General features: G+C 46.1%; 1 protein-coding gene across 12 annotated transcripts in view; it reads right to left on the bottom strand.

The window, feature by feature from the left end:
* The window catches only part of LOC137434974 (receptor-interacting serine/threonine-protein kinase 2), a 113,227-nt gene extending 87,302 nt beyond the window's left edge, over positions 1-25,925 (bottom strand). For 8 of the 12 annotated variants that reach the window (XR_010985980.2, XR_010985983.2, XR_013624602.1 and 5 more), the window contains exons 1-6: positions 25,741-25,903; positions 21,723-21,906; positions 20,168-20,453; positions 7,276-7,433; positions 6,876-6,925; positions 5,674-5,823 (exon numbers count right to left, since the gene is read on the bottom strand). Coding sequence is in view for 6 of the 12 variants with exons in the window: in XM_078784882.1 (XP_078641008.1) it covers positions 5,674-5,823; positions 6,876-6,925; positions 7,276-7,433; positions 20,168-20,453; positions 21,723-21,880 (802 nt within the window). In the remaining 6 variants the exon portion in view is untranslated. Of the gene's footprint in view, positions 1-5,673; positions 5,824-6,875; positions 6,926-7,275; positions 7,434-20,167; positions 20,454-21,722; positions 21,907-25,740 lie in introns of all 12 variants that reach the window. The other 4 variants (XR_013624604.1, XM_078784883.1, XM_068128250.2 and 1 more) reach the window with 2 other exon arrangements.
* Between the last annotated feature and the right edge of the window lie 270 nt (positions 25,926-26,195).

Here is a 26,195-nt window from a genome sequence, read left to right on the forward strand (position 1 = left end):
TTACCAGGACTAGGACAAGAACACTCATCCGTGAGCTGTTATTTGCTGATATTATGAGCTATTTCTGCCATTGGATTACAGGCAATCTTTGATGCTTTCTCTAAAGCATGTGATAAGTTTGGTGTCAATATCAGCAAAAAGGAATACAGTGAAGATGTCACAGTGCAACAGTGACCCCATTCCATTGGAACGACCTTATAGGGCTGTAAGAGGTCAAACAGTTTGCTGACATTGGCTCTACTAGGGCATGCCCGTACTATATCTATATCTAAAATTATATCCCCCCCCCTCTATTTACATGAAATGGTTTGGTCCAAAGCGAACGGCTTGCGGAGTTTGGTAAAGAAATCGCCATAGCGTGCACAAACGTGCAGGAAAGCGAAAGAATCGCAAATTAGTTTTAATTAGTTTTAAAACATAGTTTAACGCCAACATAGTTTGCCAACGTGAAATAAATGAATACGCTCTCAAATGTGCCGTCCGAGGCAGAGTCTGTTCGGCACGTTCGGCACACGTGATAGCTCGCTGCTCTCTGATTGGTTGAATCGTTTTTTGGACATAGCTCGGTAACTACTTGTCCGATTAATATGAAACCTTGAAAAGGCACATCCTCGGGTCCCCAGCAATATACCTGGCAAGTTTAAAGTATATCGGACCCGTGGTTGTCGAGAAACAGCGGTCACAGACAAACAAACACACACACAGACACACACACACACACACACACACACACACAGAGATTGCTGGAATTATAGATACTAGGGCATGCCCGTACGTGGGTGCAATGCCCGTACGTGGATACGTGGGTACGTGGGTGCGAGTACGGTGACAATCCCCCCCCCCCTCTATTTACATGAAATGGTTTGGTCCATGAAATGTTTTGGTCCATTCGCAACGCCAAAGCGAACGGCGAACGCTTTACATGAAATGGTTTGGTTCATGAAATGTTTTGGTCCATTCGCAACGCCAAAGCGAACGGCGAACGGCTTGCGAGTACAGTGACAACCCCCCCCCCCCCCCCCCCTCTATTTACATGAAATGGTTTTAATTAGTTTTAAAACATAGTTTAACGCCAACATAGCGGCAACATAGTTTGCCAACGTGAAATAAATGAATACGCTCTCAAATGTGCCGTCCGAGGCAGAGTGTGTTCGCCACGTTCGGCACACGCGATAGCTCGCTGCTCTCTGATTGGTTGAATCGTTTTTTGGACATAGCTCGGTAAGTAATTGTCCGATTAATATGAAACCTTGAAAAGGCACATCCTCGGGTCCCCAGCAATATACCTGGCAAGTTTAAAGTATATCGGACCCGTGGTTGTCGAGAAACAGCGGTCACAGACAAACAAACACACACACAGACACACACACACACACACACAGAGATTGCTGGAATTATAGATAGATATAGACACCAAGTCCACTCAACCAGGTGAAGAGGTTTCAGTGCGTATTGCCAAAGCTGCTGCAGCATTTGGCAGCTTGCGAAAGAGAGCTTGGAATAACAATAGCCTTATAGACAACACAAAGCTACACACATACCAAGCTGCAGCATGTATTCTCAGTGTATTTATTGATGCTGCTGAAGCATGGATTTTATATGCCAAGCAGGAGCACAGGCTGAACTCTTTCCATCTCTGCCGCCTGTGGAAGATCCTTGTGATTCACTGGCATGACAACACCCCTGACACAAGTTTGAGCATGGCTAAATCAGTTAATATCATGGCGACGCTGAAGCGGTGAAGATTACAGTGGCTTGGACCCATGTTCCATATGGATGATGAGCATCTGCCCAAATCGATTCTTTATTTAGTTCTAGATGAGGTCATCCGCAAAACTGGAGGACTAAAGCTTCAAAGTAAACAGGACTATAACCTGTTGGAATAATAATGGGAAGCTACGCTGCTGGACACAAAGAGTGAAAGAACAGCGTAAATGATGGAGTTCTATCCGATGAGACGATGGCAGTTGAAAAGGTAAAGCAAAAGAGAAAAGGAGAAAACAACACTTTAAATCGATTCCAGCTGCAGCTTTAAATGCCTCAACTGTAGTAGGCAGTGTGCGTCACATCACGTATGGGCCTCTTTTTACAGATGAGACTAAAAAAAATCTGAAGTAATGATCTTCTGCCAATGATGATCAGTCATATGTGTTTATTATTGTGAATTAACAACCTTTATAAATGCACGTGAAACAAACTGCTTAAATAAATGACAACAGTGCCCTTTTATAATATCACTCAATACTTTGTGTGTCTGCCCTTTGCCTTCTTGAGTGCCATCACTCTTTTACCCATGCTTCACAACTGAAGCACTCTTGCAGGATTTACCCATGCTTCACGACTGAAGCACTCTTGCAGGATTTACCCATACTTCACAACTGAAGCACTCTTGCAGGATTTACCCATGCTTCACGACCGAAGCACTCTTGCAGGATTTACCCATGCTTCACGACCGAAGCACTCTTGCAGGATTTACCCATGCTTCACGACAGAAGCACTCTTGCAGGATTTACCAATGCTTCACGACTGAAGCACTCTTGCAGGATTTACCCATGCTTCACGACCGAAGCACTCTTGCAGGATTTACCCATGCTTCACGACCGAAGCACTCTTACAGGATTTACCCATACTTCACAACTGAAGCACTCTTGCAGGATTTACCCATGCTTCACGACTGAAGCACTCTTGCAGGATTTACCCATGCTTCACAACTGAAGCACTCTTGCAGGATTTACCCATGCTTCACGACTGAAGCACTCTTACAGGATTTACCCATGCTTCACGACCGAAGCACTCTTGCAGGAATATTGTGCCAAATTCCACAGTTCTGTAAGGTTAGTTAGGTTCCTCTTGTTCTTTGTTTCAAGGTCAGCACACATGGATCCATGAGACTCATGTCCATACTCTGAGGTGGCCATTCTGTAACCATGTTCTCCAAACAATGATTTACTATATTGGAAGTGTTTTCTCTCATTATCTTATTGGGAAATTAATCCTCTTCAGATTCAATGATTTTACTAGGAACTGCATGGACTAGGAACCATGAACATGAACATTTTACTAGGAACCTTCCAGGTTAACACCAGGGACCGCGGATGGACCAAACGGATTTACTGAAGGCGACGATCAAACACGGACTTTGCTATAAACCCGTGGGAGGAAGAGGGAAGAAGAAGATGCGGCAAAAGCGCTTACCTTGAGCGAACCGACGGCAGCTCCGTTCCTGCAGGGGAATTAACTCAAGCGAAAACCGAATTAGAATGTACAAAAAGAACAGGTTTATTCAACGGAACCCGAGAACAAAGAACGCGATGGTAAATAAATAATGAGCCTAAGTTGGGAACCCACACACCTCACTTCAGAAACGAGACAGGGGAAAATGAATTACGAAAAGAAATGTCTCGTCGTGTACTTGTGAAATGTTCTGTGGGTGCGGCCTTATCTGTCTGTCGTTCGACGCGGCCCCGACCGGCTCCAAGCTCCGAGTCGATCGCACACGAGGCCCCAGCACCACTCCAAGCTCCAGAAGCACCGAGCACCGCTCCAAGCACCACACAGAACCAAAAGCACCCAAAAGCACCACGCGTCCAATGCAGGGCCAGCGATCCCCACACGAGGTCCACCGCGAAGAGAGAGAGAGAGAGCTGAGACAGGGAGAACAGCGCCTAGAGAGGAAGCCAAGAACGCGAGGAAACCACGAGCGCGAGGAAACCACGAGCGCGAGGACGCCAGGAGAGCGAGGAAGCCAGGAGAGAGAGAAAGTTGTCCAGCGCCACTTTTATAACCTGGCCTGTGACATCGGTCTCGGCGCGCACCCCAATCATCGCCTCGTAGCTTCCCGCCGTTCACCGAACCTTCCAGCTCCTTCCCTCCAATGAACAACCTCTTCCTCCATTGCGTCTTCGCGCCTGCCGCCCTGATTGGCTGGAGGTTCGCGCCTTCCGCGCCAACCAATCACACGTTCCCTGTGGCGTGGTTATAGCTCGTCCCAACGCGATGTTGCTAGGCTAGCTGGTGGTGTAGCTGGCGGTAGCCATCCGGCAGTGCCCCGATCTGGCTTCTTGCCTGTCTTCTTCCGAAGTCATTGTAAGGGAAGGGAACTAATTAATGTGTGCACTAAGGACCTATCTAAGTGTTTATATGTGCATGCATTGCCATAAGGGACAAAGGTTTGGCGACAGGGGGACGACGACCAAAGGAATCTTATCCATAAACCCTGGACTATTTCGCACGCCCTGCTCCCTCGTAGCAGGGACATCAATACAGCTTATCCTGACAAACCGGACTACACATAGAACTTATTACAGGGTAGATTCCCCATCGCGACAGTCGAATACCTACCTATACAGATCTACCTGGCTCTAGATATTCCTTTACCCCCCCAGACATAACACAGCCCTCCCCCCTGGAACCATAGCTCCTGCTAGGTTCACTGCAGGCGCTACCATTTTCCTTCCCTTAATAGCCAGAGCCTCATTGGCCTAACACCATAAGGTGTTAGTTTCCGGGGTGCACCTCCGTGGAGGTGAGGTTGACTTCGGTGCTCTGTGGTTCACCGGCAGACTGTACTGTTTTTTTTTTTTTTTCACTTTTCACCCATAGCTGAGCTAGCCGGCCCCGACACCACTGGCTGGGATGTCGAGCACATGAAAACCCTCACACCTGTGTTAATATATATGCTGTATATATATATATATATATATATATATATATATATATATATATATATATATATATATATATATATATATATATGTATACTGTATATATATATATATATATATATATATATATATATATATATATATATATATAGATAGATATATATATATATGTATATATATATATACATATACACACACACACACACACACACACACACACACACACACACACACACACACACACACACACACACACACACACACACACACACACACACAATTATTACACAATTATGTGGATACACATAGGAGAATAGAGAAGGAAGGAGATATCATTAATGAGTTAATACTCATGAGCATGAGGTCAATAGACAAACAAACTCAAATGAGACAACGCGAACAAATAGGTATGTTCAAGATGACTTGGAAATGGACTTGTAACACTGATTTTGTGTTTTAAAAAAATCCCAGGAACATTGAAGAGAGGTGAGAGAAGTTATACAAGACATTAAAATTTACATTTATTATCCCCACGCTTTTTGAAAAAAACTTTGTATATGCAATCAACATTGGGGGAAGCATGAAGTAACGATTTTTTGAAATTGAGCACCAGTTCATTGGAGACTTGTGGTCACAGGGATTGGAGACTTATGGTCACAGGGGTCAAAACAGGAAAAGTTTTTAACTCTAAACTGGGTCATTCCTGGTGGAACTTGTACTTGTTCCTGGTGGAACACTTATACCATCACGACTCGCTATAATCATGCACTTGTTAATTCGGAGCCAGGAAAACCATGCTCCACACATTCCCGATAACCCTAGTTGGAGCATCTGCGAAAGGGTAAATGAGTGTCTCTCTAGTTCAAACTAGTTTAATGAATTCATGACTTGCTAGTGGACACAGGGCATTTAAAAGAGTTTAGCATTGAGTCTAGATTGATTTCCAGGTTGGTGTAGGGGTGGCAAACAATGCGATAACAAAGTTAATCAAACAGTGAATGATGCTCACCTGCAAATGATGGTCTTTCTCGAGGTTGGGAACACCAGCATCTTTCCATGAGCGAGACAAGATCAACTGGAAAGGATGTTTTGTTTGAAATGTCTGGTCTCGCATTCTTAGGTTCTTGCACAGCCCATTTAATTACATGTGTAGATGCATCTGCCAAAGTGACCACAGAAAGAAAAAAAAAATGATAGGAACAGGCTATCGATGGCAAACAACTTCACAGAAAACAACATTGTCGTATTAATGTTGTCAATATCATGCTTATAAATAATATCAGTATAATATTCACAAATATTTCTGAGGCGAGTTATTTTTAAAGGACGAACAATCATTTCAAAGTTTTTTTTTTTTTTTTTTGTATACTGAATCGAGGCTCGTGAAAGAGCTAACATTTACTTCACAAACAAATCAACCAGACAAACAAAATATATAAAAAGAGGGAGCGGAAGACAAGATGGGGAGAGAAGGGGAAGCACACGAACACAACATTTGAGAGCAGGGAGATGTGTGGAAGGGAGAGGGCTTGGGGGGGGGGAGGCGTGGGAAGGGGGTGGGGGGGGGAGGGAGAAGTATAAAACACAAGGCCAAGGACTTCCAGGACAGAAGTTGGTATTTCAAAAAAATGGAATTGGGGTGAAATTAGCGGGGGTAGAAAAGATCAAGGTTTTGGATGGGGGAAGATAAGAGATGGTGGTGAACAGCTGTTTTAAAGACCTGGAGGGTGGAGTGGGATTGAAGAGAGTGAGGGAGTTTGTTCCAGAGGCGGGAGAAAAGAGGAATGAAGGAGTGAAGGTGAGCAGAGAGTCATGATTTTGGCAGTTTAACCATAAGAGGGTTGCAGGCAGATCTTGTGCGACCTGTAGGAATATTTGCAGAACAGAGCCCAGAGAGAGCTGAGGGGGCAAGGCCAGAGAGGAGTCGGTAGAAGACGGAAAGACCACCAACCTGCCTGCGGTGAGTGAGTGAGGCCCTTTGAGTTAGCTTCATCGCGGGGAGATTCCAATGATTCTGAAACCAGTTCAGTTGAACCAGAAATGCCATAGTTTCAAATCACCATTACATCAACCAACCACCCCCCTCCCCGTCCACCCCCACCCTCCCCACCACCCCACCCCCCTTTTCACCTCCCCACCCATCCAGCACACCTCCATCCCCACTCAGACACAAATACCCCAAAAAATTACATCATAGCACGATGCACCAACCTTCAAATGGTTCTTGCCGTGTCATAACCGCCCAAATCAAAATGGCATAGCTTTATTGGAACAAATGGATGGACACACAGACACACACAATGTTAACACGTATACGTTAAAATGTGTTTTAAAAAGAATCACGGACATTTGGAAGTGAATACAATACATCTCATCTAATATGCACTCATCAGGAAATATAATGAAAGAATACCAGGTTGCTAATCTGTGTTTACTAATAAGATCATGTTGGCCACATAAACAAGGTGCTAATAAGCCAAAATGGGTCAAAGGTCAGACCAACCTAGAAATAAGTCAGCATGACCTAGTTTGCAAAAAGGCTTTGAGTACACCACATGGTGTATTATCACCTACGCGTGAGTACACCCCAATGTAGGACATAAAACCATACCTATAAATGTCACACATGGTGCTTGGTTTTGGTTCCTTTCCCAGCATTTCCGGTGCCATGTATGGTACAGTTCCACAGGCATCGGCAGACATCTCTTTGTTTTGGTTCCTCTTGCTCATGATCGACCGATGCACTTTGGCGAGGCCAAAGTCACTAATCTAAAAATATCACGACATCCAGACAAATGTGCAAGTAAAGGTTGTCTTGTGCAGTTACCATGTCAACTGAAGAAAAAATATTTATTTATTTCATCACATTTGTTAAAGTTGCAAGATAAAAATACTGAATCAAGACAGGTATCCATGAGATAGTAACCACAGGATACAACAACAAACAACAGGCATTTTAAAAGGCCATTTTCCCTGCAAGAGCGGGGGTTAGCCTTGCGGTCCCCATGACAATCTTCTCCATTTTGCCCTATTTTCTACATCTCTCCTTGTTAACCCCCTTGCCCGCATTTCTTCTTCCACCATCTTTAGCCAAGTCTTTCTCGGTCTTCCCCATCCTCTACTTCCTTCCACATTCATTTCCATCACTCTTCTCAACCAGTCACTTTCATCCTTCCTCAACACATGACCAAACCATCTCAACCTGTTCCTCTTGTTACGGATTTATGTGGATTTATGTGAATTACTATTCAGGTCTTTGCTTATCAATGTGTAGTCGATTAAAGGTTGTTGGGATTAAAGGGTCAGGAGCCCTTCTGGGAAAAAGGAGACCGGAAACGGAGGAAGAAAAAAGACACGAGGTCCTGGAGGAGCGACGATCTTCTTCCTCTTCCTCGCTGAGCTCCGACGAGAGTTGGTATCGATATTGAGCAGCGTGGAGGACGCTGCGTTTGAAAGCCCGTCTGACAAAAGGAGTTACCTGCGCGGGGTAATTACCCCTTGACACGTCAAGTTGCCGTGGGTTCGTGCACGGAACCCAGCGTCCGGCACAGTTCGCCTCACCGTCTACAAGGACGCGTACGGGTCGCACCTTGGGCCTCGCGCGCGTTGCAAGCCACGCTTGGTTTTGCGCCGTTGCTTGGCAAGGAGGTGTGCGCTGCAGCAGCTGTCCCCGGTACGAGACGTGCACGTTTGGAGCACGTCCGCCCGGGGTTCGTTCCACCGCCCGTGTGCGGAGAAGAGAGACATTGTGAGGGACAGTGGCCCAAGTGGTCGTGAGTGGGGACAGGGGGGGACACATATGTAAGATGGCCATCTTAGTGATTGATTGTTGATTGTTGATGGTTGTCGATTCCTGGGGGGAATATATTATTGATTACTCCGGATCCTTGGTGTGGGGTTTCTTATTGACAGGAATTCATATTGATTGCGTTACGAAAGCGTATAAATCATATATCTTTCTGGCGGGGTGCCTCCCACGGTCCGGGGGTCACCGAGACCAGGTAGTTACCGGGAGGACCACGTAACAGAATTGGGGGCTCGTCCGGGATCTAAAATTATATAAAATAATAAAATAATATTTGTATTAATTAAAATTTATTAATTAAGTATTAATTGGTAAATTTTTGGGGAAATTGGGGGTAAAGTCTTGGGTGAAGGTTAACAGGTGTTAACGATAGGCACCATGGTGTTTGTGGCACAGAACTTTGCGGTAACCCCGAGTGAGGCACAGTTCCGAGCGTTACTAAAGTCGGACATCTTGAAATTGGCCAAACATTTTAACTTGGAGGTCCGAACTAATTTGAGGAAGGCAGAGTTGCAGACCACGGTGATACAGTCTATGGTGGGGTTAGGAACATGGGACGAGTTAGCCTGGGAGTGGCTACCTGAAGAACCAGAAGACGTTGAGCTCCGGAAACTGGAGTTGCAATTACGGAGCCAGGAACGGATCAAAGAAGAAGAAAGGAAAGCAGAAGAGAGGAGAGAAGAGAAACAAGCAGAGGAAAGGAGAGTGGAACGAGAACTCCAGGAAAGGTTAAAAGAAGAGGAAAGGAAAGCAGAAGAGAGGAGAGAAGAGAAACAAGCATAGGAAAGGAGAGTGGAACGAGAACTCCAGGAAAGGTTAGAAAGGATGAAAACAGAGGAAAGGAAAGCAGAAGCAGAGGAAAGGAAAGCAGAAGCAGAGGAGAGGAGAGCTGCAAGGGAACTCAAAGCAGAGGAGAGAAAAGCGGAAAGGGAATTAAAGGAACGTGACATGGCGCTTCAGCAAGAAATTAAATTCAAGGAGCTGGAGTTAATGAGAGAACGGGGAGAGGTACCACCCTTGCTGACGGGGTCGACACCTAGCCAGAACACCTGGGATGTGGGCAGACATGTGAGGCTGGTTCCACCCTTCAGTGAAAAGGAGGTCGCTAAATTTTTTCCACACTTTGAGAAAGTGGCGCGACAGTTAAACTGGCCGGAGGAGGCCTGAACCATACTAGTGCAAAGTGTGCTGGTGGGTAAAGCTCAAGAGATTTATTCGGCGCTACCAATGGACCAATGTGCAGATTATGAGGTATTGAAGAAGCACATCCTCAAAGCCTATGAGTTGGTTCCGGAAGCTTACCGGCAAAAATTCAGGAATGCCAGGAAGAGGGAGAGTGAGACCCATGTGGAGTTTGCTAGAGTGAAAGAAAATATGTTTGATCGGTGGTGTGAGTCAAAAGGAGTCGGGAACGACTTCGAAGCATTGGGTGACCTGATGCTGGTGGAGGAATTTCAACAGTGTGTCCACGAGGACATCAAAGTGTACCTGCAGGAAAAGAAAGTACCGAAGTTGTGGGACGCAGCCACCATGGCAGATGATTATGCCTTAACACACCGGATAGGGGTCCACAAACCTAACTCCTCGCCTAGATCTCCACAAGGGAGGTGTGGAACAGCAGGTGCGGAGAACGACAATACATGGCGGCGGCCGCGAGATGAATATGGGGACAACGCTGATACCCGAACTGTTCGAAATCAGGGGGCTACGGGCCCAAGACAAACTTATTTTTCGGGGGGCCCGAGGCAGACCACGAGTTTTTCCTCCGGGCCTACTTGCGCTTTTTGCAAGAAACCTGGACACTTGATGTCCAGTTGTTACCTCATGAAAAGGGAAAACCCAGAGCGGAGTCTGACTATTACCACTCCGAATGCGATGGCAAGCGTAAGAAATCGCCCACAGAAGAGTTACCAACCATTTATTTATGAGGGGTTGGTCTCACTCAAGGGAGACTTGACTAACCCAAGACCGGTTAGGGTTTTGAGGGACACAGGAGCCCATCAATCCTTAATGCTTGAAGGCATTTTGCCATTGTCCAAGAGTACCGCAACTGGTGATAGTGTTCGGTTACAAGGGATCGGTGGCTGTGTTAGTGCCCCACTTCATGTCATCCATTTGGAATCTGATTTGGTGTCAGGACCGGTCACCGTCGGTTTACAAGCCACGCTTCCTGTAGAGGGAGTATCTGTGATTATCGGGAATGATTTGGCCGGGGGGCAAATTTATTGTAACCCGAGGGTTGGTAAAGAGCACAGCAGGGAAAATAACACCACACCAGCTCGGGATGGCGACAAAAGTTCCAAGTTATTTGTAGGGGGACTGAACTTCAACACAGAGGAAGAAGTTCTGACCTCTGTCTTCAACAGATATGGGCCGCTGGTGGAAGTGCGGGTGGTAAAAGACAGGGAAGCGCAACGGTCAAGAGGGTTCGGCTTTGTCACGTTTGCAAGCACAAGAGACGCCAGGGAGGCAGAGAAGAATTGGAATGGTAAGGATTTGGAGGGTCGGACCATAACAGTAGGGAAGGCATTTCGTAGGCGTCGAGAGGTCTACAGAAGAGGACAACTTGGCAGTAGTTTTGGGGTTGGCAGCAGCCGATATTACTATGGAGGCTCCCAGAGTTACGGCACCTCCCGAAAGAATGAATGTCAGAGCACTGGCTGAGAAGGAGACCGCCAGTCAGGTAACGGCTGGGACAAGGGGTCCCACCGTAACTGTTAGGAGTCTGGAGAAGTTGAAGCACTATATACGGGGGAGCCGCCGAGCCGGGGCTCCTACACGGACTAACCGTGAACGCCACGTTCTTAAAGGCGTCCAGGTAGTGAACTTTCCTGCACGGACTAACCGTGAACTCCACGTTCTTAAAGGCGTCCATGTAATGAACTTTCCTCCCCGGACTAACCGTGAACTCCACATTCCTTAAGGCGTCCATGTAGGGAATACTCCGCTGGGCCTCCCGAAAAAGTGCTATAGAGAGGTTTCAATTTGGGGGCTTTGGTCACCACCTCTTAACCGTCATTCAAGAGAAACTAGAAGTGGTTGACGCTTGGTCCAGAGGGAATTAATCTAGGGGATTGTGTGAAATTTTGTTGCTTTATTTTTAAGTGATGACTGTGCCCGGGGGGAACTGATGATTTGGGGGGGGGGGGGGGGGTGAGTTATCTGGTTTGTTTATCCAAGTTGGCCGGCAAAGAAAGTTTTCGCTGGGTTCAAACTTTCTTTCTTGAAGGGGGGGAGTGTTACGGATTTATGTGGATTTATGTGAATTACTATTCAGGTCTTTGCTTATCAATGTGTAGTCGATTAAAGGTTGTTGGGATGAAAGGGTCAGGAGCCCTTCTGGGAAAAAGGAGACCGGAAACGGAGGAAGAAAAAAGACACGAGGTCCTGGAGGAGCGACGATCTTCTTCCTCTTCCTCGCCGAGCTCCGACGAGAGTTGGTATCGATATTGAGCAGCATGGAGGACGCTGCGTTTGAAAGCCCGTCTGACAAAAGGAGTTACCTGCGCGGGGTAATTACCCCTTGACACGTCAAGTTGCCGTGGGTTCGTGCACGGAACCCAGCGTCCGGCACAGTTCGCCTCACCGTCTACAAGGACGCGTACGGGTCGCACCTTGGGCCTCGCGCGCGTTGCAAGCCGCACTTGGTTTTGCCCCGTTGCTTGGCAAGGAGGTGTGCGCTGCAGCAGCTGTCCCCGGTACGAGACGTGCACGTTTGGAGCACGTCCGCCCGGGGTTCGTTCCACCGCCCGTGTGCGGAGAAGAGAGACATTGTGAGGGACAGTGGCCCAAGTGGTCGTGAGTGGGGACAGGGGGGGACACATATGTAAGATGGCCATCTTAGTTATTGATTGTTGATTGTTGATGGTTGTTGATTCCTGGGGGGAATATATTGTTGATTACTCCGGATCCTTGGTGTGGGGTTTCTTATTGACTGGAATTCATATTGATTGCGTTACGAAAGCGTATAAATCATATTTCTTTCTGGCGGGGTGCCTCCCACGGTCCGGGGGTCACCGAGACCAGGTAGTTACCGGGAGGACCACGTAACACTCTTCACAGCATCCATCACAGGCTCTATTCCCATCATTTTTCGCAATTCATCATTTGTCTTCCTCTCTCTCAACGATACTCCGCACATCCACCGAACCATTCGCATTTCCACCCTTTCCAGCCTTCGTTGCAGCTCTACGTTCATTACCCATGTCTCGCTCCCATAAACCATAACACTTCTCACACATGCAGCATACACCTTTTCCTTCAGCTTCAACGACACTCCCCTCCTTATCAGCACGCCACTCAGTTCCCGAAACTTCTTCCATGCACATCTCACTCTAGCAACCGTTGCCGAGTCTGATCCACCTTCTCCATTCAGCATGTCTCCTAGGTAAGTAACCATAGAATACAAGATTTCAAATTCCAGCCGATACTCCAGATCCCCCACATTTTGGTTGGTATGAGTAATAGATCTGTGTAATACGAAAGCTAAAACTTGAACGGTTTTTGAAATACCGTGTACACAAGCCAAGTTGTTGGTGGACACAGGGCATTTAAAAGAGTTTAGCATTGAGTCTAGAATGATTTCCAGGCTGGAAGGTGTGTCAAACAATGCGTTTTCAAACGTATTGTTTGAAAACCAAGTTTAGCATTGCTTGGTTTCAAACCAAGATGGTTGCCATAGAAACAGAATTCAGCCAATCGCAGCCGTGATCTAATCAGGTTGAAATGACATCATGAGGAATAGATATTTGTAATATGAAAGCTAAATGTACACAAACATACATGGACGGATGATCAGTCGGTCGGATGGAACTCGTTTTTATGTCCCGCGTCTCCGTATGAGGGGCGGGGGACAGTAGCAACCTTTACTCTACACTAGTGCGTGCCCGTATGTGCGGGGAGGTAAGTACGTGGACATACGTACGTTGACGTACGTACCAAAAATAAGGCCTCACTGTCCGGAAGTTCGCATATCGCAGTTACGATTAATCGCAAATTAGTTTTAATGGCCAGGTATTCAATTTTTCGAACCGCGAGGCAGAAACAACAAACACACGCGGTTCCTTCGCTGTAGCTTGACCGTACGTGCAAAGAAAAATTTAAACTTTCATCGTTCCTTCGGTCTTTGCTCTCGTCCTTCGCCGTTCCTTCGCTCTCGTCCTTCGCTGTTCCTTCGTTCACGTACAAAACGTATGTGTTTGCTAAATAAATGGCCATAACTTGGTAACCACTTGTCCGATTAATAGCAAACCTTGAAAAGGCACATCCTCAGGTCCCCAGCAATATACCTGGCAAGTTTCACTTAGATCGGACCAGTGGTTGTCGAGAAACAGCGGTCACAGACATACACACAGACAGACACACAGACACACAGAGATTGCTTGCATTATAGAGAGACTAGGACGTGCCCGTACGTGGGTGCCCGTTCGGAAAAACATTCCAAACCGCGTGGCAGTAACGACCACAGAACCCCCCCCCCCCCCTCTATTTACATGAAATGGTTTGGTCCATTCGCAAAGCCAAAGCGAACGACCACAGAACCCCCCCCCCCTCTATTTACATGAATGGTTTGGTCCATTCGCAAAGCCAAAGCGAACGGCGAACGGCTAAATCGCCATAGCTCGGTAACTACTTCTCCGATTAATATGAAACCTTGAAAAGGCACATCCTCGGGTCCCCAGCAATATACCTGGCAAGTTTCAAGTATATCGGACCCGTGGTTGTCGAGAAACAGCGGTCACAGACAAACACACACACACACACACACACACACACACAGAGATTACTGGAATTATAGATAGATAGATGATGCATCCAAACTAGCTGTTTACGCACCCACAATGGGTAATGAAAGTTAAATTCCAATTAATTCAATGAAGAATTAGCAATTATTTCATTAAAATAATTAAGTAATACACATAACTTAATACATAACCAACCAATCTCTAAGGTACTCCGCCGCAAGGCGTCTTCTGCTCAATACTCACTCCACCCCATCATACATCTCTGCAATCAAATACCACGGACTCCTGTGACGACCCAGATACATTCATAGAGGCTCCGGTCGTAAGTTTGTTTATTTACAAACAGGTCACTCCATTCCCGTACTCTGGTCGGCTCAGCGCACTCCCACTCATCGTCCCAGCGCACCTGGTCACAGCAACGCACACGATCGCACCTCCTGTCTGCAAACCCTGGCTAAATCACCTGAGTTCATCCCCACCATACAAAGCAACATCAAGCTGACCCTGTTCAATACCCGGTCCCTCAATAACAAAAGCCTCATCCTGAACGACGACATTCTGGAAAATAAACTGGACTTTCTCTGTCTCACTGAAACCTGGCAACAACCACTGGACTACTTCTCACTCAACCTCACTACACCCAATGGTTAATTCTTACATCAATAAACCATGCTCGGAGGGCCGAGGTGGTGGAATTTCCGTAATTCACCGACAGGACATCAAGACCAGCCTCATCTCCATCTCATCTGCTCCATCATTTGAACACCTGGCTTTTAAACTCTCTGGTCACACACAGTCAGTCATGGCTGTCGTCTACCACCCTCCCAAACCACACCCATCATTCCTGTCTGACTTCTCCTACTTTCTGACCCAGCTCTGTTCCCTCTCCCCCTCAATCCTCCTCCTCAGTGATTTCAATATCCACATTGACTCCACTGACTCCACAATAACCACTGACTTCACTGATTTACTCACCTGCTTTAACCTCACTCAACATGTCAACTTTCCTACCCATAACCGTGGGCACATTCTGGACCTTGTCTGCTCTACTGGATTAATTTTGCACCATCTCTCTGGCTCCGACCTCACCCTCTCTGACCACTTAGCCATCACTATGACCATCAACATCCCACCCCAGCACCAAGGCATTATCGCACTATCAACTTCCATAAGCTAAACGCTCTTTCACCTACCTCATTCTCATCCACCCTCTGAAAAAATGTCCACTTCTCCCTTCATTGACCTCCACACCCCTTCTGACCTCACTGACTACTACAACCACACTCTCTCCTCCTGCCTTGACCAGCTTGCGCCTATAAAAACCAAAACAGTTTCTTTCACCCATTCTGCTCCCTGGTTTACCCCTGAACTCCACCTGATGAAAACTCGTGCTCGCCAACTTGAAAGACTCCGCAATAAAACAGGTCTCACAATTCACTCCCAAGCCTACAAGGACCACCTACAACACTACAAAGATGCCCTCTCCCGTGCCCGCTCCACCTACTACTCTCAAATTATCCACTCTGGCTCTGGAAACCCAAAAGCACTCTTCTCTACAATAAACAAACTCCTCAGCCCCCTGAACACCACCACCCAGTCATTCACAGTAGACAACTGCATCTCCTTCCTTTCATTCATCCAAAGCAAAATTGACAACATCTACAGCAGCTTAACCACCACCGCACTTGCTCCCCCTCAAACCACCTGCCCCCCCCACCTTATCCTGCCAACCCCTGTCTCAGTTCTCCCCAGTCTCCCCTACTGACCTCTCTGAACTCCTCATAGGAATGAAAACTGCCACCTGCACTCTTGACCCCATCCCCTCCAGCTTTGTCAAGGCCTCCCTTCATGCTCTCTCTCCAGTTATCACTGCAACAATAAACTCCTCCCTGTCTACAGGCATCGTCCCACCATCCCTCAAAATTGCTGCTGTTACCCCCATTCTGAAAAAACCTGGACTCAACCCTGACACCCCAAATAACTTCAGACCCATCTCCAACCTACCCTTTCTGTCAAAAGTTTTGGAACGCGCTGTAGCCACTCAACTTAAACATCACCTCTCTGCCAATAACCTGTATGAAACATTCCAATCCGGATTCCGCTCCAACCACAGTACTGAAACTGCTCTCCTCAAAATCACCAACGACCTTCTCCTCTCCTCTGATGCTGGCAACCTCAACATTCTCATCCTCCTCGACCTCAGCGCCGCCTTTGACACCATTAATCACACCATCCTCCTCACCCGACTTGAAACCACCTTTAACATTACCGGCACTGCCCTCTCTTGGATCAAATCATACCTCTCTGACAGATGCCAGTTCATCTCCATCAATAACTGCAAATCCCCCACTGCTCCCCTCCCCCAAGGTGTCCCCCAAGGTTCAGTTCTCGGCCCCCTCCTCTTCATCCTGTACCTGTCCCCCCTTGGTCACTTAATCCGCCGTCATGGTCTCCAATTCCACTGCTTCGCCGATGACATCCAGCTTTTCATCTCCACCAAGTCCATCTCCACCACCACCCACTCTATCCTGACAAACTGCATCACTGAAATAAAATCCTGGCTTCAAATCAACTTCCTCAAACTTAACTATGATAAATCTGAAATAATCATCATTGGCCCAAAAACGCTCTCCAAATCCACCCATAACTTTGCCCTCAACATCGACGGTTTCCCAGTATCCACCTCCCCTCACATCCGGAATCTTGGCATCATCTTTGACCAAACTCTCTCCTTCGACAAATACACTAAACAGATCACAAAGACAGCCTTCTTTCACCTGAAAAACATCGCCTGTCTCCATCCATCCCTCTCCTCCACGGCTGCAGAAACCCTGATCCACGCCTTCATCACCTCCCGTCTGGACTACTGCAACAGCCTCCTCTTTGGTTCACCCTCAATAATCACCAATACATTCAGAACTCCGCTGCTCGTCTACTCACCCATTCCCGGACCCGTGACCACATCACCCCCGTCCTTTACAAGCTTCACTGGCTCCCCATCCCCCAGAGAATCCAGTACACAATCCTCCTCTTGACCGACAAAGCCCTCCATAACCTGGCCCCATCCTACCTGACTGACCTCCTCTCCAGACACACTCCCACCCGCAACCTCCGCTCTGCTGGTACCAACCTCCTGACCCCCCCCCCCCCCATGCGGACCAAATTCAGATCCTGGGGGGACAGGGCCTTCTCCATCGCTGCTCCCACCCTCTGGAACTCACTACCTCACACCATCAGAGACTCCTCCTCACTCACCACATTCAAAACATCACTCAAGACCCACCTGTTCAACACTGCATTCAACATTTAACCCACAGCATTTAACCCCTGACTATCCCCTCTCCTTCTCCTTCCTTTTGCTTTGATTATTTACCTATTGATTTTTGTCTTTTTGCACTTGTTTTTTTGTACTCTGTCAAAGCGTCTTTGGGCTTCTTGAAAAGCGCTATATAAAATAAATGTATTATTATTATTATTATTATGATAACCATGACACAAGCAATAACCACGTACTTAATTGAAACAAATACACTCACTATGCCAATTACGGTGTCTTAAGTTATCCCTTTATCTCTTTATCGATAATCTATATCTATAATATTTATCTATAATAATCAAATACCCTTTATCTTATGTTTTATGTGTCGGTTTGTTTCTATGTGATTCATGTTAGCTCTTACACGAGCCTCGATCTTGTACACAAAAAAAAGAAAAATAAAGTATGAACGATCTGGACACCCAGAAATTGTAGGCCTAGGTGGCGATAGCAGACGGAAGTGGCGATTTCCACGTACATTGCACGGCCGCTTGTTTTATAAACCCCATTCGATCCACTTCCGGTCACATGTGGAAGCATGGAACACTTGTGTTGAAATAAAGAAGGCCATGTCATGGTCATTGGGTTACTGCTTGTTCTTGTGTTGTAAATGTCATGATCTAGAGTTATAATCATGTATGTGGTTGGTCAGTCAAGCTTATATTCACCTTTGCCCTCTTGCATTATTCCAGTTTTCTACATGTTCAAACACTTGGTTGGTTTGCTTGTCTGTCAACTTGGTTTTACACCATCCCCTTCTTGACGTGTTTACTACCTCTGCCACTGAAGGTGGATGAGGCTATGTTTTCACCTCTGTCTGTTTGTCTGTCTGTCTGTGAGCAGGATATTTCAAAAAGTTATGGACGGATTCGGACGAAACATGATGGTAAGATTGGGTGTGTGACAAGACCGAATCGATTCGATTTTGGTGAAGATCCGGATCCAGATCCAAGAATTGTTTAATTTCCTAAGCGATTCAACGCCATTGAGAGATGGGGTCAAAAGCGATACGTAGCATGATATTGTTGTGGATATGGGAATGGTTTGTTTTTTTTGTATTGTATAGTAAATTGTTGTAAATATCACCCTCTGTAAAATGTAATGATTCCTTGTAAATACCTCCGTAGTGTAAAGGTCAAAGGGCGTCTCGGTAGTTATTCCATGAAACACCACATTGCAGGACCCGATAAAACCCTTGTTCAGTAGCTTATATCTTATTATGTGTCTTAGGGTAAGGCTGTGTCTCCCATTAATTTAAATACTCCATTGCACCAAGTGAAATAAGAGTAGATCCCCTTTCATTTCATTTCAATGGCCAACTGCATTTTGGGCGGTTTTCTTCAACCACCATTGGCCACGAGGCAGGGTTGGGGAAGAAAGGCGGGTCCCCACCTCGTCAGATAGGGGAGGAGTGGCCCGGCCCCGAACAACCAACCAAGCACGAGGGGTTTGGTTTGAGAGGGCGGAGGAAGAGCGATCGGGGAGGTTCGCAAAGGTTCAAGGGTGGGGCTATATATAACCCATGAGGGGCGTTCCCCAAGCAGATGAGTCCAAGAGGGGAGCTGAAAGGCTGAGCTGAGCTGCGTGGTGAGATGAGTCCAAGGAAAGAGCTGGGTCGTCAGAGCAGAGCACGTAGATGAGTCCAAGGAAGGAGTTGTGAGGTCCAAGAGAGAGCGCGTAGAGAGGTCCATGACAAGAGCTGAGTTGGTCGTCAGGGGTGGTCAGTGGTTGCGTTGAGTTGTCGGTGGAGAAAGAGTGGTTGGACCAAGAAAGAGAGAGGAGAGAACCCGTCACGCCAGACCCCCCACCAGCGCGTCGGCTCCACCAAGCAGCTCCGACCCGTGATCCCGCGCACACGACAGGCTCGGTGGCATCAGCGGCCGTCGAGGTCCAGCCCGACGTCCCGTGCGGGATCAAGCTCCAGCCAGCTCCGTGCCGTCCTCCCCCTCCAGCCACACACCTCCTTCCAGCCAATCCACTCAGCAATTCCCCGCGTGAGTCAGTGTCTTCGTTTGTTCTGTCCTGGGTAGTAAGTAAGCCTGTTAGATAAGTTAATAATTTGCACTGTGTCACCTGCGTCTCATGTCCCTGTAAATAAACGTGACTGCTTTCTTTTTGCTTATGTGTGTAAATAATAATAAACCCAGTTACTCTTCTGTACGTCTTCTTCTTCCTCTTTGCATTCGGTCGCTTTAGAGTTTTCCAGATTGAGCAGCTGCGGCGCGATACGGCCAACGTCTGGGTGAATCGGGTTTTAGTCGGGGAACAACTGTTCGGCCGCGGTTATACCACCGCTCGGTAAAAATAACATCCTAATCCGCGGACCGTAACAATATTTTAAAACGTTTTGGACGGATTAATATAAATATTAGTGGGCGATTTGGGACAAAAACAAGCCGATTCGATTTTGGTTCAGGTCCGGATCCAGATCCGGCCTGTCGGTGGGATACAAAACAAACTGTTCAGCATGGTGGAGTTATGCGCTCTACTGAGTGCCGTTCTTGTTCGACATGTAATATCTGTACAAGCTTCTACTCCCAATTCGAACTCAACTTCCATATCCTGTGTTCTGAAATTAGAAACATTATTGGGAGCTTAAAATGCACTTGACAAAAGGAAATCACAGTAAATTTCTCACCTTCGCATACAGATCCTTATCGAGAAGGACATTTGCAGTCTTAAGGTCAAGGTGCAGCATTGGCGAGTGTTGTTGGTGCAAATAATTCATGCCCAGAGCCACCTCGTACAATATCCGAAGGCGGAGTGGCCAGCCTGCTTCAATACGCTGATTGAAAAGCTCTAGGGAGCCATGTGGCATCCATTCCAGAACAAGGCCGGAAATGCAATTTTTTTCTTTATACAGGCCCATAAGACGAATGACGTGATTGCTCTGAGCTTGCAACAAGTTACGTGCCTCTTCGTCACTGCAAGATAGCACAGATGATGCAGATTATTTTGTGTCAAAAAGAGTAGAGAAAAGGAAGAGAAGAGTGGATGATGTAACAGAGTGAGAGGAGGAGCTGTGTGAGAAAACAGGAAGAAAAGGGAAAGAAAGATGTGTGGGAGATGAGGATAAAAACAAGAAGAAAAGGGAAAGAGGTGTGGGAGGAGATGAGGATAAGAAGAGAGAAGGCAAGACGTATATGTGGAGGGAGGGAGGGGAGCGAGAGGGAGCTAAATTAAATATATGACCCCCATCTTTCCTGCTTGTTTGCATCAGATGGACCTATTTTAAATTTTAACCAAAATAAAATTCCGAAAGTTCGTCAAACTAGCCCACTTGTCTATTTTGATGGTCTGCAACTGGAAAAGGTGCAGTCTCTTGAACTTCTAGGCCTCACCATCAGTCATAACCTCGCCCGGGCCAACTTAATAGCAAAGCTGTCCCCCAGAAACAGCAGCAGACTGGGCCTCCTCCACCGATCCAAGTTTTTCCTTCGGATGATCAGAGCTACTCACAGCCGACAAGATGTTTGTCTGCAGATAAATGGAGTACTGCTCTCCCTTATGGATTGGCACTCCAGCATCACATCTGTCTCTCCTGGATTCTGTGGAATCTATAGCTCTCAACATTATTGGAGTCTTCCACGATGAGGCTGAAGCACAAGGCCTGTTGCTTTCATCTCACAGGCAGATCAGTGGTCTTTTTTTTTAACCACGTCTTCTCTGATATATACATCTCTCTCTGCTCTCTCTCTCAATCCTCCGATCCTCCCCAGAATCCCGAGGATGCACAGTGCACACTTTATTTCGGTAACACCCGCCCGATTAAACTTCCAAATTCCAGGCTGACCGAACACCTGAACTCTCCAAGTGCCTCGATTGTGTGTACGAAAAAAACTCCTTTATTCCTCACTTCCCCCATCTGTGGAGCTGCTTTCCAGAGGCAGTTCTTTCCCACTACTCCCTCCAGGGCTTCAAGTAGGCAGTGCACAGCCATCTTGTGTCATGTCCCATCCTGACCAATTATCTTCCTTAACCCTTCCGAACCCAACCCTCTTACTTGCCGATTTCAGTGTTTCCATCCCTCCCCTCCCCTCGTGTAAGGTGCGAAGCAACACGGGCCTGTAAAAGACCGAGACTGAGGCGCCAATTCTCATCACTTGAGCTGAAGAGACGATTCAGAAAATGCCATTTGAACACACCTGTTAAGGGCAGTGGTAAAGGCAGAAGGTGCAGGAGGAGGTATTTACCTTACATATTCAAAGAAATGCTTTACAGCAACGGGGATACGCAGGATCTCATGTCGACCCTTGAAGACATGGGAAAATCCACCACGCCCAACATGGTGCCAATCCGTAATGTCCCTCTCGGTGATCTCTTGAAGACTCACCGACATGGGTGTTGCCATCTTGTAACGAACCAGTTAGCACCTACCTGGCAATTCGCACCAAATAAACAAGATATTGTACCCGGAACCACAAAAAAAAAAAAAAAATTCAAAGACTTGTAATTTGCAATATTAATCTCATCATTCATGGAATTACTGTCACAACACAGCATGGTGGGAAATAATCCATCTATCTATCTATAATTCCAGTAATCTCTGTTTGTACGTTTGTTTGTCTGTGACCGCTGTTTCTCGACAACCACGGGTCCGATATACTTTTAACTTGCCAGGTATATTGCTGGGGACCCGAGGATGTGCCTTTTCAAGGTTTCATATTAATCGGACAATTACTTACCGAGCTATGTCCAAAAAACGATTCAACCAATCAGAGAGCAGCGAACTATCGCGTGTGCCGAACGTGGCGGACACACTCTGCCTCGGATGGCACATTTGAGAGCGTATTCATTTATTTCACGTTTGCAAACTATGTTGGCGTTAAACTATGTTTTAAAACTAATAAAAACGAATTTGCGATTCATTCGCTTTCCTGCGCGTTTGTGCACGCGATGGCGATTTCTTTACCAAACTCCGGAAGCCGTTCGCTTTGGACCAAACCATTTCATGTAAATAGAGGGGGGGGATATAATTTTAGATATAGATATAGTACGGGCAATGCCCTAGTATATATAAAACACAGTTTGTGTGTGTGTGTGTGTGTGTGTGTGTGTGTGTGTGTGTGTGTGTGTGTGTGTGTGTGTGTGTGTGTGTCATACTTTTTGTGTCTATAAATTAGGTACGTCTATTAATTAATTACGTACTATTGATATGTACCTTTTAACTCTTTAGACTGCTGAGTGAGACCCCTTCAACCTTTGAAGACCCCTTAAGTCCCCTAAAGACCCAGAGACCGAAAAGTCCCAGACGACCCAAAAGTCCCCGAGGACCCAAAAGACCCAGGTGACCCACAATTCCCTGAGGACCTAAAATAACCAGATGACCCAAAAGTCCCAGAGGACCCAAAAGACCCAGATGACCCAAAAGACCGAGATGACCCAAACGACTCCAAGGACCCAAAAGAACCTCCCTCCCGAGTCCAGCAGGCAGGTATGCTACAAGGCGGTGAAGACCAATGAAAATGTGGTCCAATGGACCAACGCTCCCCTAGTCAGTTAAAACGAGGAAAGAAATTTGGTTGTTTTGCTAAAACGAGGAAACTTTGACATAAAAGAAGGCCGTTTGGCCTTTTATGCCTGTGCTTTATCTCAACATCCACGTTTATTTAACAAATGTATCCAAAGCGCTGGCACACAATGGCCTACTCTTTTCGAGATATACCATGGGATCTCCAACGTCCACAAAGTAAATGCACAGAGACAGCCAATTTTACATCCCTATTCGAAGGATGGCGTTCACCGAGTTGCGGCACACTTGACACCTTTACCCCATCAGAACGGCAGGTTCGTTTGATCCCGTTCGGGACTGAACTCAGACTCGGAGCTCAATGCTACCAGGTGAACTATCCCGGGCGATTGTTACCTTTCCCGCGTTAAATTCCGCAATTGTCGAAAATCATATGAAAACGTACAATTCTAAAACAACATATATTTCACAACAACTAAACATGATAATGCTTATTTTTAAACAGTTTTACATGATTGTAAACATTATAATAATGCGTGATCCAATACAAAATATTTCCAAACTGATTTTCTTGATGCTGTTTTCGCCAAATAAATTCCTGCACGTATGACTGAAATAAGCCATCAGAAGTGCCATGCATGTTCCGGAATTTGGCCTTGACATTCGCCCATGAACCTTCCACCTGGTTTGTGTGCAGCGTTGGATCATTCGGATCGACGAAATGCAAAGAATTGGTCAGGTTCACCATGTTTTTTCGTTCAAAATTTTGGTAGATTAGCAAAATTATACATTTTTGGAATATTCAGAGCATGAGGAATCCAAAAATTAATGTTTACATTTGCGTAGACACCTTTGCGAAAATGACCCTCAGGACAGTGATGAAGATCTGTAAAAGCATATTCCTGAACGGTATAGACCTCGTAGATCCTGTGTATAGGACTTATAGTTCAATCTGATACTAACAAGGCTGCTTTCTTGCTTTATAAACCCATACCTATAACTTCAAAGGAGTTGCAATATCATGCATTATGTAATACAGTTATATCACAAATATAAAGACAATGGTTACCAATCACCTTTGTTTGTTGCTTTTCTATAATCCTGAGCACTATTTTGAAGCCTTTATTGGATTCCTTGGCCCAGAAAACATAGGATTAGCATATTTAATTAAGTTTCTGGGTTGACGAGAAGCCGAGATAGCGTAAAATATGTATTTTATGGCGGCCATTTTGAAAATCCTAAATCTGTGTCTGTGCAAATGCCAACATTGATTTTCGGATTCTCCATGCTCTGACGATTCCAAGAATGTACATGTTTGCTAATCCCACAATTTTGAACGAAATTATATTTGTTAACATCGTGAACCAGACTAAATGGTTAACAGTCTCGTGATTTGGCAGATGGTTGTACTAACTAGCCCATTGATCAGTCAGTATTCATGTCCCCGGCAAAACATGCTGCTGGATCAAAGGTATCAGGGTTGCTGCAGATCTATCGTTGACAGGTATCATTATGAGTCCCCTACCGGTGTACACCGGAGGAGACTATAGGTTTGCACTCCGTCCCTCCGTCTGTCAGTCTGTCAGTCTGTCAGTCTGTCAGTCCTTCACGCAAAGAACAGTTTTCCGGACTTTTTTTTCTAAACCCTTAACGCTAAAGATTTCAAACTTGGTACATGGTTTCCTCATGATAAGTTACAGATCAAGTTCGAACTTCACGACGTTTCGATCATTTTTGACAAAGTTATGGCACTTTGAACTTTGGTAATTTCCCCAACAGTTTTCCAGACGACAGACTGCCGGTAGGGGACATGTATTGCAGCGCAATACTCAGAATGCTTGTTAGTCCCCTACCGGTGTACACCGGAGGGGACTATAGGTTTACATTCCGTCCCTCCGTTTGTCAGTCTGTCAGTCTGTCAGTCCGTCACGCAAAGAACAGTTTTCCGGACTTTTTTTTCTATTAAACTCTTAATGCTAATGATTTCAAACTCGGTACATGGTTTCCTCATGATAAGTTACAGATCAAGTTCGAACTTCACGACGTTTCGATCATTTTTGACAAATTTATGGCACTTTGAACTTTGGTAATTTCCCCAACAGTTTTCCGGACGACAGACTGCCGGTAGGGGACATGTATTGCAGCGCAATACTCAGAATGCTTGTTAGTCCCCTACCGGTGTACACCGGAGGGGACTATAGGTTTACATTCCGTCCCTCCGTCTGTCAGTCTGTCAGTCCGTCACGCAAAGAACAGTTTTCCGGACTTTTTTTTCTATTAAACTCTTAATGCTAATGATTTCAAACTCGGTACATGGTTTCCTCATGATAAGTTACAGATCAAGTTCGAACTTCACGACGTTTCGATCATTTTTGACAAATTTATGGCACTTTGAACTTTGGTAATTTCCCCAACAGTTTTCCGGACGACAGACTGCCGGTAGGGGACATGTATTGCAGCGCAATACCCAGAATGCTTGTTATAACTCGCATGATTATAACGTTTAAAATAATTTAAAACCGTTTACAATGATGTAAAACTGTTTACAAATAAGCATTATCATGTTTTGTTGTTGTGAAATATATGTTGTTTTATAATTTTACGTTTTCATATGATTTTCGTTCGACAATTGCGGAATTTAACGCGAGAAAGGAAAGGTAACACTCGCCCTGTCCCTATCCACAATCCACTGCATTCGGTACCGTTACCTGTCCAACAATGCTCATCAGGTTCGTTCTCACCACGTTGGTCTTGTCCAAGGCCGTATTACAGTCCACCTCGAAACGCGCCGATCCCTCCCGAAGACGACTCCCGGATTCCCGACCGAACTTTACTCGGCGATCGCTCCTGGAGTCCTGGTACTTCCTTCCTTTCGACGTCTCTTCCTTATTCCGGGTTACTCACAGAATCTTCTTCTTCTTCCATTGGTTTAAAGGGGGCATGGCCACCCACACGCACACTCTCAAAATGGATTCGCCCGTCGCGGTCTCAGTCCGAATGTCTTTCATCAACAACACATTTCTCTTCGACTTCATCTATTTCTGAAGATTCGTGCCTGAGATTTTGCTTCAATCGCACATTTGGCCATTTTCTAACCGCCTCCACGGGCATCAGGATTCAGGTCGCGTCACCGAGAAAGACGCGGGAAAGTTTGAAAAGTTTCGATGGTTCTTTGCGAAGATGGGAATGAAGGAGG

This window comes from Myxine glutinosa, chromosome 9, assembly GCF_964187855.1.
Source record: "Myxine glutinosa chromosome 9, kmMyxGlut1.1, whole genome shotgun sequence".
Taxonomy (NCBI): Eukaryota; Metazoa; Chordata; class Myxini; order Myxiniformes; family Myxinidae; genus Myxine; species Myxine glutinosa.